This window comes from Emys orbicularis, chromosome 1 (genome assembly GCF_028017835.1).
Source record: "Emys orbicularis isolate rEmyOrb1 chromosome 1, rEmyOrb1.hap1, whole genome shotgun sequence".
Taxonomy (NCBI): domain Eukaryota; kingdom Metazoa; phylum Chordata; order Testudines; family Emydidae; genus Emys; species Emys orbicularis.
In genome coordinates, this window is record NC_088683.1 from 289,438,900 (window position 1) to 289,452,595 (window position 13,696).

Sequence of the window (13,696 nt, forward strand, 5' to 3'; positions counted from 1 at the left end):
TTTAGGAATTTCAGGTGTAAGGTTTCCCATTATGATCAGATTGTTATTATTATTACTCATATTATTATTTTACTTTATTTTAAATGTTGCTACTTTTCTTTCACATTATATCTTCTCGGTGTCCTGGAATTTGTTTGTTTTTTTTTTTTTTCTCAAAATAGCAATGGAAAAGCCTTCAACAAAAAATCTAACATAGTTTAATTCTAAAAACTCAGAAGAGGATTAATTTATTGTATGATACTTAGTGTGTCTGAAACAATGGATTTTGGGCATTTCTTATTAGCTCGTCAGCAATGATTTTCTGAGATATCTAGCATTCTAGAGATTATGAGGCTGTATTCTGAGCCGCCTAGATGTAGAAGAAACACACGGAAAGGTTACTAATTGTATCTTTGTATGAAAGAGTTTTATTAGATTAAGTGAGGTCTGAAAAAGCCCAGCAATTGCTTTTTACAGGTCATTTTGCAGTGTTGCAATCTGGAATCAAATACTGTCTACTATTAATGGTAAGCCAGTAGAGAAATGTTGTTCCGATTCAATGATGTGGAAATATTAGTTGGATTTTATATTGCTGATGAAGTACGCATATTTTTCACCTCATACTTGATGTTTTGCCCCTTCAGCCATGAGCTGCCACATTGAACAGAAACAAATCTCCAGTGGCCTTAAGAACCAAGTGTGAACTGCATATTAAATGTGCATGATCAATTAAATGTTTAAATTGTCTTAGCCAAATATTTAATATCAGTGACTAAAAATATAAACATGTTCCTTTTCCCCCCCCACAGTCTCCAAACGTCCACAACTATCCAGACATGGAAGCTGTACCCTTGTTGTTAAATAACATGAAGGCAGATCCCCCAGAGGATTCATTATCTACAGACCATTTCCAAACACAAACTGAACCAGTGGACTTGTCAATAAACAAAGCCAGATCATCCCCTATAGCAGCCTCATCTTCACCGGTTTCCATGACAGCATCAGCCTCCTCTCCTTCTTCTACTTCAACTTCTTCTTCTTCTAGTCGGCCAGCTTCCTCCCCTACGGTAATAACATCAGTATCTTCAGCGGCATCTGTGCCATCAGTATTAACTCCAGGCCCTCTTGTGGCCTCTGCATCTGGTGTTGGAGGCCAGCAGTTTTTGCACATAATCCATCCAGTACCACCTTCAAGCCCCATGAACTTACAGTCCAACAAAATGAGTCATGTGCACCGCATTCCAGTGGTGGTGCAGTCGGTACCTGTAGTCTACACAGCTGTGAGATCACCTGGAAATATGAACAACACTATAGTAGTACCGCTGTTGGAGGATGGGAGAAGCCATGTTAAAGGTAAGACAAGCTGGCTTTGCATATCCCAGGCTCATTTGAAACATTGTAAAGCATAAATTAACCTGTGGTAGCTGAATAACAGTTCTTTTGAAAATGCTGTTAACTTTATAAACCTATTTTTTTTTCATCTGCTGAAGCTTATTTTACCACAAAGTTTAAGAAACCTTAAAACTAAAGAACAGATGGGGCCAGATTCATCCCTGGTGTAACTTAATTGGATTCAATAGAGTGGCACCAGAGATAAATTTTGTCCATCATGACTAATAATCATCACTTTGGTATTTGAGTGCCTGGCACTGCAATTAGGGAATAGGAAGATGGGGAAATAGTAAAAAGCCACTCAGAAGGACAGGGAGAAAACCGCTAGTTGGAATGGACCTAAGAAAGGCAAAGGAGTGAGGCAAAGGAGAGAGAGGTTCAGTTTGAGAACAGCGCTGTTGTAGGAATATGAGAAGGAAAGGCCTCCAAAGCAAAAACCAGTGAGAGATGCAGAGTGGAAGGTATAGAACCAGGTTTCATTCAGCCTAAGGAGGGCCAGTGGGAGACCCTGCCTCAGGTTGTTTCTGTTGGAATGAACAGTAGAATGGAAGGAGAAAACAGGGGATGTGAATGGTGCAAATCAGTTTTACGGAAATAGAACCCAAGATGCAAGCATGAAAGTAGGAGAGAATGCATGAGAAGGAGAGTGCGGGCTGAACGGTTGGCCTGTATTGAGAAAGATCTCCAAAGAGGAGGAAAATGAGAGTGGAGAAGAGTTGTAAGGGCAAAGGCAGAGAGCAAGAAGATGACACTGAAGTTATAGGAGAGGAGAAAACATTAGAAATTGGGAGAGCAGAAGAGGAGTAGTTTTGATGAGATGTGAGGAGAAAGGGAGACAGGAAAAAGGTGGACAGAAGAACACAGAAAATAGATGTGTCTAGATCAGTGGCGGGCAACCTGCGGCCCGCCTAGATACTATGGTGATTGGTGCTTTATAAGCACAATGGACCAAGAAATGTTAGTGGCAATGGTAGGAACATGAGCGAGGCTAGAGGCAAAGATCATTGCATGCTGATAAATAGAACATGGTCACATCTCCCCCCCAAAATGACCTGTTGCTCCAAGCTGCAGGGGAGAGTATTAATAGCTAATCTCACTTTTAGGGCTCATGAGACAGAAAAGCATTTAGCATTATGCTTTATAACATCCCTAGAGTTTCTTATTGCTTAATTAAGAGATTCATGCAGTCATTCCCAAAAGATTGTTTCTTTTGACTCTTCTGTCTATTTCTGGTGTAATAATATTACGTTTGTTGGCAATGGTGGGGTTTTATGTTTTTTAGTAGCATCATGTTGTTCATAAATCTTTGTTTTTCCCCTCCCATTGCCTCAGTCCCCTAGCTTTAGTATGGAAGTCAACCAGCCAAGCCTCTTGCAAAAATGGAACTTATCCTCTTTATAGGCTCAGAACATGCAAAACTAACTCAGAATATATCTGGTTTTTGTTCTGAAACTGGAAATGATGGTGGGTTAAGACATTTTATTACACTTTATACAATGACATAATTTTAGGGCCCTATGCCATTATGTAAAAAATGATAAATGAAAGTAGCATGGTGCAACATACTATAAAATAGTTGTAAAATAAATAATTTTGATTTGATGTTTTGTTTTGGAGTTTTGCATTGGGATTGAGCTGAATCTGACCTTGAGCTTGACGAGTATTGTCCTTAGGTACAGAAACTGTTGGTTTACTTTTCAAAGGTGGTAACTGGCAATGGTTACAACTACATCTGTAGTCAGTACTTTCCCAGTTTGTGAGAGTGGAAACTCACTACCCCCGTTCACCAGCAAAATTCCAGAATTTAGTGTACTGTAGGGATTTCAGCCCACAAGCTTCAGATGCAGACATACTGAGCTACCCTGACAACCTCTCCTTTGTGCTATTATTGGCAGAGATCATTACCCAGCACCACTGCACCTCTTAATGTACAGCTAGAGAAAAAGAAGGGATTAAGCTGTCCTTTAATTTTTTTCTCTTCAGCTGCACCCTTTCTGCTGTCACTGATACTTCTGATAGAAATGTACAAGTTAATTTGAATAATTATAATAAAAGGATAATGGTAACAATCCACAATAGGTAGCCATTCTTTGTTAGCTCTTTCTGGCACGTGTTTTCTTTCTTTGTTATGTAAACCAATACAAATAAGAAAGGCAATAAACAATATATTTTGCATAAATTGACAGCTAAACTTTAATTTCATATATGCATATCATAGTTTAAATTCAATTATGAGCTTTTTCGGTTAACATATGTAATAAATATAGACAGATAATAAAAGGGCATTGCTCTGCAAATTAAACTGGTGCCAATATCCTCCAGTCAAATGAATTTAGAATTATCTAAAATCTGTGTGTGCCTTCAGCTTTCACCTGATGGTTGATCATTTATATAAATGTAAAAAGAAATGTTTAGAGATGAATTCTTCCCTCAGTTAACATGAGCAATTGTCAGTGGCAGAATCTGGCTCTTAATCTGTACATTCTTTGTGCCTTGCATTTATCCAAGTCAAAAGTAGCATTAGTGTTACTAGGCCCAATTCAGGAAAGTGCTTAAGCACATGCTGAAGTCCTGTTGACTTCATTGGGACTTAAGCACATGCACTTGTTTAAGTGCTTTGCAGAATAAATACTTATCTCTATCAGTGCCCATAGGTGTTATTGTTGAGTGTGCTTTTTCCTCTTCTGTCTCCTTGCCCAGTTGCCCATCCAGCTACTTTTGTTTTGCCTAAAAACACATTTTGTTTTTTGTATATTAAGAAAACATTCCCTTGATCCCATCTTTCTCTCTAACATCTCATCTCCAAATGATCCTTTTGCCCAAGCACTGAAATGTGCTCTCTGCTCCTACCGCCTACATTTCTTCCCCTATCTCTTCCCTTGAACCGTACAATCTGGATTCTCTTCTTTCCAACAAAACTGCCCTGATTCCTAACTGCTGCCTTCCAGCTAAGTCAACAGGACACTTCTCTGTTCTTATTCTGCTTGAATTCTCTTTTCCCTTCAATATTTGCTGTCCTGATTCTCCTCCTTATCTTGCAGACTACTCTTTGAGTGTCATCTTCACTATCTTCCATCTCATCGCATGTCTGAAATGCCCCATTTGCATGTTCCCCCATTATCTCAAACTCTTTCTCTAAAACTGAGGGTCAGGTGTGAATGCAAAGAAAGATAGTGTGTCCACAGACTTAATGAGCGGAAGCATGTCTGTGTGTACAAAACTCCTGAATTCCCCTTTGAAAAACAATTTTAAAATCCAAAGTTTTTTTAGGTTTTCATTGTACAGGAACTGCTCCAACACTTACTCATTCATTTTACTGGTTACTGGCCAGTACACAGAAATTTGAAAACGTATACAGTATCCAAATTAAGTTGCGTTCTCATTTCTGTGTCTGCTATAGTCTGACTGTCACACCAAAAGTGTTAATATAGCATTTTAGGACACGACATCTCCTTTAAACTTTCAGCTCTTATCTTATGCATTTACATGCTTTTGGGGGGGACATGGAGTAATTACCTATAACAAAGAAGAAAAGTCCCAGTCTGCAAGCAGAGCCTGAGCCTGAGAGGTGCTTAGAGCCCTGAGCTCTTACTGCAGTCAGTGGGAGTTGAGGCAGCTTAGCACCATCTAGGGGGCCAGCAGTTTGAAAAATCAAACCCACACTCACTTAGACCCAGTCATGCTGTGCATCCTCACCGGCCATTGGCGTTAGTGGGACTTTGCAGACTGTTAAGGAACAACACTGTATTATTAATAGGTAGTTTCAGAAAAAAAATCTTATTTAACAAAAAGTTGGCTTAATAAGGATGTATAAAAATATTTGATGGCACCTTGATAAACTGAGGGGTAGGGAGTGACCTCCCAATGTTAATGTAGGGAGAGACAAGGTGGGTGAGGTAATATCTTTTATTGGACCAACTTCTGTTGGTGAGAGATGAGCTTTTGAGCTTACAAAGAGCTCTTCCTCCGGTCAGGAAAACTTACTCGGAGTGTCACAGCTAAATACAAGGTGGAACAGACTGTTTAGCATAACACATATTTCAAGGGACCACTCAAGGTGAAGTGGCCTGGCTAAAGGTCTGAATAATTTACTTCAATTTTTCTATATATAATAAAAAAAGGTATAGACATAGAGTTAGGAATATTATTTCCAATGGGTCCTATCCCACAGTCCTTTCTCAGGCAAAGCTCCCCTTTACTTCAGCTGATGTTTTACCTCAGTAAATGCTGCAGGGTTAGGACAACTACATTGTGTTTTATCGACAACTTTGGGAAATGCTTTTGGTGACCACTATTACTATGCAATAAATACTCCTGGGGGAATTCTGCACCACTGCGCTCACAGATTTCCTGTCACCCTACCTGCCGAGCCCCCATCACTCCTCAGCCATGGGGAGCTACTCCCCCATGTGCTCCGCACCCCCTCCCTTGCTTCCCTCCCCCATCACTCCTAAGCCACGGGGAGCTGCTCCCCCATTCGCCCAACCCCTGTGCATCCAGAGCCCCCCATACCCAAATGCCCCCGACAAGTCCCCCACACCTAAACCCCCACCTCGCCCAGGCCCACCGCCCCTGCATTCTGATCCCTGCCAAGCCCCTCCCTCCTGCATCCAGACCTCAACCCCTGAACCCAGACCACCCCCCACTGAGCCTCCCGCAGTTGAACCCCCACCCCGATGTGCCCCACCCCATATACACCTGGACTCCCCTGCTTGACTCCCCACACCTGGACTCCCCTGCCGATCCCCATTACCCTGCATCTGGACCCTCTGCCGAGCTCCACCCCTTGTATCTGGACCCCCACCCGGCATCCAGGCCCCTCTGCTGAGCCCCAACCACCTTCACCCGAACCCCGCTGCAGAGTCCCATTGCCGCGGCACCTGGAATCTCCTCACCCCAACAAGCCCCTGTACACCCAGATCTCCCACTGTGCCACTTGCACCCAGATTGCCCCACACAGAACCCGCTCATTGCACACCTGGATCCCCCCACACTAAGCCCCTCCACACATGGATCCTGCCAGGCTGAGCCTGCCTGCCCACACCTAGTGCACCTAGCAAGTAGGGGCAGGGCCCTAGGTGTTTCTGGGGCAGGCCCAGCCCTTGCACTATGTCAGGGTCAGGTGCAGCCTCACCATCAAGTCCGTGTCCTGGGGTAGGGGGCTGCAGGGTGATCTCCCTCCTCCGTGCAGCCAGTGGCCTGTGCGCCCCACTGCCATGCTGGAGCCTCCATATTTATTTATAGACAAATAAAATTTGCAGAATTTTGTAGAAATTTAAATATTGTGTGCAGAATTTTTATTATTTTTATGCAGAATTTTTCATTTTTTAGTGCAGAATTCCCTCAGGAGTAAATAAAGCATTCCAACGTATTAAAGACTCCTGAGAGACTTGAATAAAATATTTCTGTTCAGCAATGGTGACCGTTGATATAAGACAGTGGTCCCCAAACTGTGGGGCACACCCCCTAGGGAATGCAGAGGAGGAACATTCGGGGGATCATGTAATTGTGTGTGTGTTTATAGTGTATTTTAGGCCCATCTCAGGAGTACCTCATATGTTACATCATATGAGGAACATACTCCACATGTATTTAAAAAGTTGTCTTTTATGTTCTCCAGTAGCTAAGATATTAATCAGTAAGAAAAACATTACTAGTTTGGGTAGGTATTCCCTATATTTACAGTAGGAAATTCCCCATTACTAGACTATTTTTACTCACCGGTAAGTTGGTAATAGAGTCTTTTAAGCTATTAAGGATGCACTCCATAGGAGACTGTTTGTCTTAAGTAGCAGTTTATACTATAAAGTTAGAAACTCAACATTAAGGACTATTCAATTTGTACCATGACTCTAAAGGTCAGGTAATATAGGTCTGTATAAAAACTGTGTTTGTTGCTTTATGTGGAAAGATTGATTTTTCTGTGTCTCTGCATCTCCATTCACTGTTAGTTTTGACCTGTTTTCCAGCAGTGTGGAGTTTATCTGCTTTTTTTCTTTTTCTTTTGGGTATGCACAAAAATCCATTGAGGGTGAACACACTCCACCCAAGCTTCCTCCTACGCATTTACTAGATATCTAAAACGTTTGCAAGCTGAATACACCCCCTGCTTTGTTTGGCAGAACCATCAGTGGTTCTGGGAAAGGAGCAAATGAATGGCAGTGACTAGCCACAGAGTGAAACAGAAAGAGAAGAGACTTATGTCCTAAGATGGAATTCACATTAATGTAGAAGCTTCATTTATTTAAGAATCCAGAGAAATAGCAATTCTTCTGGAATGAAGGAACTAAAACATTGGTAGGACAAAATATGTTTTATCATGCATTTGAGACAGAGGCTATTTTTAAGGGAAGCAGAATAAAATAATCATACTTAAGTATGATGACTCCTACAGCACAAGACTTTAATTTTAATTTTAAAATAAATACTAAAGACTTGCCAATGTCTAATTTGGTTTTGTCCCATCTGGAACTACTAATTCATTTGTTCAAAACATTCTGACCTCTTAAAAGACTATATTTCATTCTTACATTTATTGTTTGTTTGGCACCAATAGAGTGTTTGGTGCTGTACCAGTCCTGCAGGGCGGCTGGCACCAGAATTTTCACTCCACACTCAGTAGGAGGAGTGAAGATGCTGGGTGCTTCTCCCTACTTGAGTCTGCCCGGCTTTCCAGTTCCCGCTACCAGATCTGAAAGGGAGGAGACATGTCTATATCTCATTCCTTCCTATGCCATATTTGCTAGCACCTGGAGACAGTTTGTTGTTGTTGTTTTTGGGGGGTGGCAGGGAGGGATACACTCTAATTCTTCCTTTAGCAAGTATAGGAGGGCTGCTGAATATGCCCTCAGGCATTTAGCCATTGCCTGCTTTGTGCATGAAGAATTCCTCTGGTTCTACAACTTTGCATCCCCATCAGCGCACATCATAGTAAAAAAAGCTAGAACTGAGCCCCAAAGCTGTTACTTTGATATAACTGATACAGTTTAGGATATGAACAAAACATATATGTAACCAGACCCATCAAGAGAAATTTGGGGGCCCAGTACCTCATGTTTGCTGGAGTCCGACCCTCTCCCATTTAACTTTATTTACACAGATGTTACATACTGAGGGCCCCGGTACAGTTGTTCTGCCTTCTGCTCCCTTAATTTTCTGTTTGATACACCTCTAAATGTTAGTGTCATTTGGGCCAAATTACTGCAAATTTTCTGGGGGGCCAAAGTAACTTATGTACCGGTGGAGTCTTGAAGTGTGTTAGTTATACACTTGAATCTCTTACTGCCTTATAGTTCCTCTGCTATATGTTGTTCAGGTTATTCCCTGACTATATTTTTTCTTGTTATTTTCCCTGGTTTGTTTTATGTTGGTGATGGAGTATTTGTATATTAGATGATTGGTGTGATTTAGATCTTAATAGCTTCAGTAGTTTGGTTTCATATAGATGAGAGAGAGTTTTATGACTTCAGACAGTTTAAAATGAAAAAAGTCCTTTGTTTAAAGAAAAATCAGTGTTCGTGTTTATATATATATATATATATATATATATACAGATGGATGGAGATACATAAATATGTGCATACATTACATACATCCATAGGTATATACACACCGCTATTATTAAGTTATAGCAAATTATTTTACTTGTGAAATGATTTTAAATAATGCCTTAGATTGGACAATGGCAATTAATATCTTATGGTAGATTAGTGACATAATATGTATGAGGATGCCAGTTCCCATTCACTATGAACCATTGCTATGTCTAGTGCAGTTAACTGCTGCAGCCACATAGACTCGTAAAAATCTCAATAAAATCTGAAAACTGTAGAGTATGGGTAATCTCGCTATAAATTATAATAAAAATTACCCCTGTAGACTCTATATTCTGACCATTAAGTTCATGGATACTGCTGCTTTGTACATAAAGTTTTATTAAATACATCGACCAGTTCTATTGGCCCTACCAGACAGCAAGCTGTTTTGATTTAAAATCTGATTAGTGTTCTCGGAGAATTTTCAAAAGCAAAAACTGTTGATAATGAACATTAAATAGGAGGGGAAATATCTGATATGTGTTCCATGTAGTAGTTATCTGCTTGTGGAGATGGTGGGGGGGAATAAAGGACATCTTTCCCACAATGAGTACATTTGTTATGTCTGTAAAGCAAGGATTTGGTTTCCCAACACAGCTGTCCAAAAGTATATTACATAAACTAGAGCACAATATCCAGTCTCAGAGGGTTTTCTTTGAAATGCTTTATGTACATCTGTATCTGGAGGTGCTGCTTCCATTGTAGGAAATATGTAGCAGGATATATGACATTCTGCTTCAGTATTTCCCTCCCTAGTGACTGGCTGCTGGATTCCTAAACCTGTCACGGATGGCAATCTTCAGAAGCAGTTAGTATCAAATGGTTGGGTGTGGATCTTAGATAGAATCTCTTTTTACCTTATGTAGCTGGAGATCTAATAGACAACTCTCATCACAAAGAGCAATGTTGATATTTGCTTACTTTTCCCTTCCTGTCATTATTCATGGTGGTGAGCTTGATCTCCTCAACTGAGACAGGATGTTGCAGCATGGCAACCTTCCCTCTAGCATTCTGCAGTGTCCACATCTGACAGCACCCAACTCTATGACAATGGTGTCCCCAGGCATAATGAAAAATATGTCAAGGTGGTGTTCACTGAGCTTTAAAGCCCAACATCCAGTGTGTCACTTGGCTGTCTCTAATCCTCGACCGCTAGGCCTTTGAGGGGCGTAACTTCAAAGGAAATGCCCAGTATTGATGTAGCGGTCACACCCACCCTCACTCTGGGAATAGACTCCAAGTTATGGCATGTGACCAGACATTTGTAATTCTAACCTATTTCCTGGCATTAAGTGGGACGGGATGATCACAAGTCCCTCTATTTAGTATTTGAATTTCCTGGATTTGTGATTATTCAGGAGTTTTTGAAACATTGGCAGCCATTAAAGCCAATGCAGGCAGACACCTACCTTCTTCTCCACCTCATGGCAGGAAGACAACTATATTCTTTCTCTTCCCAAGACAGACAGACGTGAACATTAGTTGACGCTTCTAGGGTGATAAAATGAGGGTTTGTGGCTATTGGATGAAGTGTGCAGGTGGGGGTGGTGCTGCTGTTTAGGTGTGGGTAGGTAGAGTTGTTGGGATTCAGGAATGCATATTCTTTTTTTAACATGGTCCAGGACTTGTGCTTTCCAGTTCACTGATCCTGTTAGTGTTTGAACTGGTTCTGACAATGTTTCTGTGCCCTGGCAAGTCATAAAACATTGATCCAAAAGCCTAGAGGCTGTATAATTTATTAAATTATATTTTCCAGTACTTTATTGTTAATGCAGCAAGTCCACATCCAGAATAATATTGTTGAGATTCTTGTGAATGTGAAAATCATTGGTATTCAGGGGGGATTGTTTTCCTATTCCTGGGAGAGATTCCTGGTAGCAAAAATAATGTTTACTACTAGAAATAATTTTCTGTTAGCTGATATTTAACTTTTACATAGGGTTACCAGATAGCAATTGTGAAAAAAAGGGATGGGGATGGGGGGCAATAGGCGCCTATATAAGAAAAAGTCCCAAAAAACAGGACTGTCCCTTTAAAAACGGGACATCTGGTCACCCTACTTTTACATATTACATTTGCAAGGAAAGTAATGGAATCACAGCTTCTCACTTTTGGTAGCTAGAATGGGTTGAAATTTCAAATTTATCGATCAACAGGCCAGAAACTGATGTAAAAGATGGATCTCCAAGCAGGAACTCTGGACAGCACACTAACAGAAATCCCAGTACCCTTCCCTTTTCAGCTTTAAAAAGAGGCATAGATTACACTGCTCTACAGCCAAAATGCTTCTGAAATAAATGTAGTCAAACTTTACTAATTCTGGGTCACTGAGAACGAAAATGATGCTTAAAATTGTTGATTGGCTCTAGTTTTCAAGATATGCTATTGGGTCAGTATATACGACCCTTGACTTGGGAATGGCGGAGGATAAGTGAGTTATAAAGGGAAGGGACCTCAATTTAAACCAGAAATGACAAAAATACATCTTTGACTGGATCTATGAATAAATCTATGACTGGGTTTGGACAGTACTTGCTTTTTAGGCAAAACAATGAATGATGCAATCTGAAGCTGGTATTGCGTCATACATGATATGAATTGCATCATGTTATTCCTAGAAGTCATGGATGATGCAATCATAACGAAGCTTACATCACTCTGCTGAACAAATTGCCCTATATCAGCTCTAGAAATCATACAGTGTCATGCTCTCTTATTTGTCAGTGTTTGATTTTGCAAAGGGACACATTTCTGTTTAGCCAAAGTGAGCAGAGATGCCTCGTACTTGTGTGAACAGTGTAGATAACTTCTGCTATGTTTGTGGTGAAGTGACTTTTGCATCACAAAAGCGCAGTATAACCACTATGGTTAAGAAAGCCTATCACCTTTATTTTGGCTGCAAAATTGGAGATCAGGACAAGAGGTGGGCCCCACACATATGCTGCAACACTTGTGCAACAAATCTTCGCCAGTGGTTGAACAGGAAAAGGAAATCTATGCCTTTTGCAGTGCCAATGATTTGGAGAGAGCCAACAGATCATATTAGCAATTGTTACTTCTGCATGGTGCCTCCAGTTGGGAAAGGTGTGTCAAAGAAGAAAAAGTGGACTGTGCATTATCCAAACATTCCATCAGCTATACGCCCAGTACCCCACGGAGAAGGACTGCCGGTTCCTGATGCACCAGAATCATTCTCACTTGAGTCAGACGAGGAAGAGGAAGAGGAGGAAACTTCTGGTCCTGAACCATCAATGTCACAGGACCCACATTTTCTCCCATCCTCCTCCTCTGAACCACACCTCATAACACAAGGTGAACTGAATGACCTTGTCAGGGATTTGGAACTACCCAAGAGTAAGGCAGAGCTGTTGGGCTCCAGACTACAGCAGTGAAATCTCCTGGCAGGTGATGTTAGGGTTTCCATGTTCCGTGACCGTCCAAAGGATCTTGTCCCATTCTTCTTCATGGAAGGTGATCTTGTAGCCTGCAACAACATCGATGGTGTGATGGCAGCCCTCAACAACGTTCACGATCCAGATGAGTGGAGACTGTTCATTGATTCATCGAAGACGAGTCTTAAAGCTGTTTTACTGCAGAATGGCAATGTTTTGCCATCAATTCCAGTTGGTCATGCAGTCCATATGAAGGAAACCTATGACAACATGAAACAACTTTTGAGGTGCATAAACTATGACCAACATCAGTGGCAGCTTTGTGGCGATTTGAAGGTTGTTGCTCTCTTGCTTGGTCTGCAGACTGGATACACAAAGTACTGCTGTTTTCTCTCGAATGGGATAGTCGTGCAAGAGATTCCCACTACATCAAGAAAGATTGGCCACTCAGACAGTCATTGGAGCCTGGGAGGAAAAGTGTTCAGCATCTACCACTTGTTGAATCAAGGAAGATTTTGTTACCACCCTTACACATCAAGCTGGGTCTGATGAAGAACTTTGTCAAGGCCATTGACAAAACACAAGCAGCTTTCAAGTACCTCCATGGAAAATTTCCAAGGTTAAGTGAAGCTAAGATAAAGGAAGGTGTCTTTGTTGGTCCTCAGATTCGTGAACTTCTTCGAGATGATGCATTTGACCATGCACTGCGTGGCAAGGAAAAGATGGCATGGAAAGCCTTCCAGTTAGTGGCAATAAATTTTCTCGGAAACAACAAGGCAGACTACTACAGGTTGTTGGTGGAAAACCTCCTCAAGGCATACAAAAGCCTTGGTTGCAACATGTCACTAAAGATATATTTTTTGCACTCTCATCTAGATTTTTTTCCACCGAACTGCGGAGCAGTGAGCGACGAGCACGGCGAGCGATTTCACCAGGACATTGCAACAATGGAGAAACGCTATCAGGGCAAATGGAGCCCATCAATGCTTGCAGACTATTGCTGGACAGTGACAAGAGATGCTCCATTTAATGAATACAAGAGACAAGCCAAGAAGCGCCGAGTAGACAGTGAATAGGACTAAACTATGTACAGAATAGTTTTTTGCCTTTTGTTTCATAATAAATTTTATTTATATAACCCTTTTGCTGATTTTTAAAGTGTTACATAAACAGGACAGGTGAAATATTATCATGTAAAGCAACCATAAACACATGAAAAGACCTAGGTTTACAATTTATGATTAAAACTCTACTATCTACACAATATACATAGACATAAAATGTAAAAACTTAAATATCTTAGAAACAGTAGCCAATCAGTTGTTTTAATTGTCATAT

The 13,696-nt window shown here is 40.9% G+C and overlaps 1 protein-coding gene across 1 annotated transcript in view; it reads left to right on the forward strand.

The window, feature by feature from the left end:
- Window positions 1-13,696, forward strand: part of KLF12 (KLF transcription factor 12) — a 240,301-nt gene that overhangs the window by 119,570 nt on the left and 107,035 nt on the right. Inside the window, exon 3 of the mRNA XM_065418059.1 lies at window positions 789-1,332. Coding sequence (XP_065274131.1) covers window positions 789-1,332 — 544 coding nt within the window. The remainder of the gene's footprint in view (window positions 1-788; window positions 1,333-13,696) is intronic.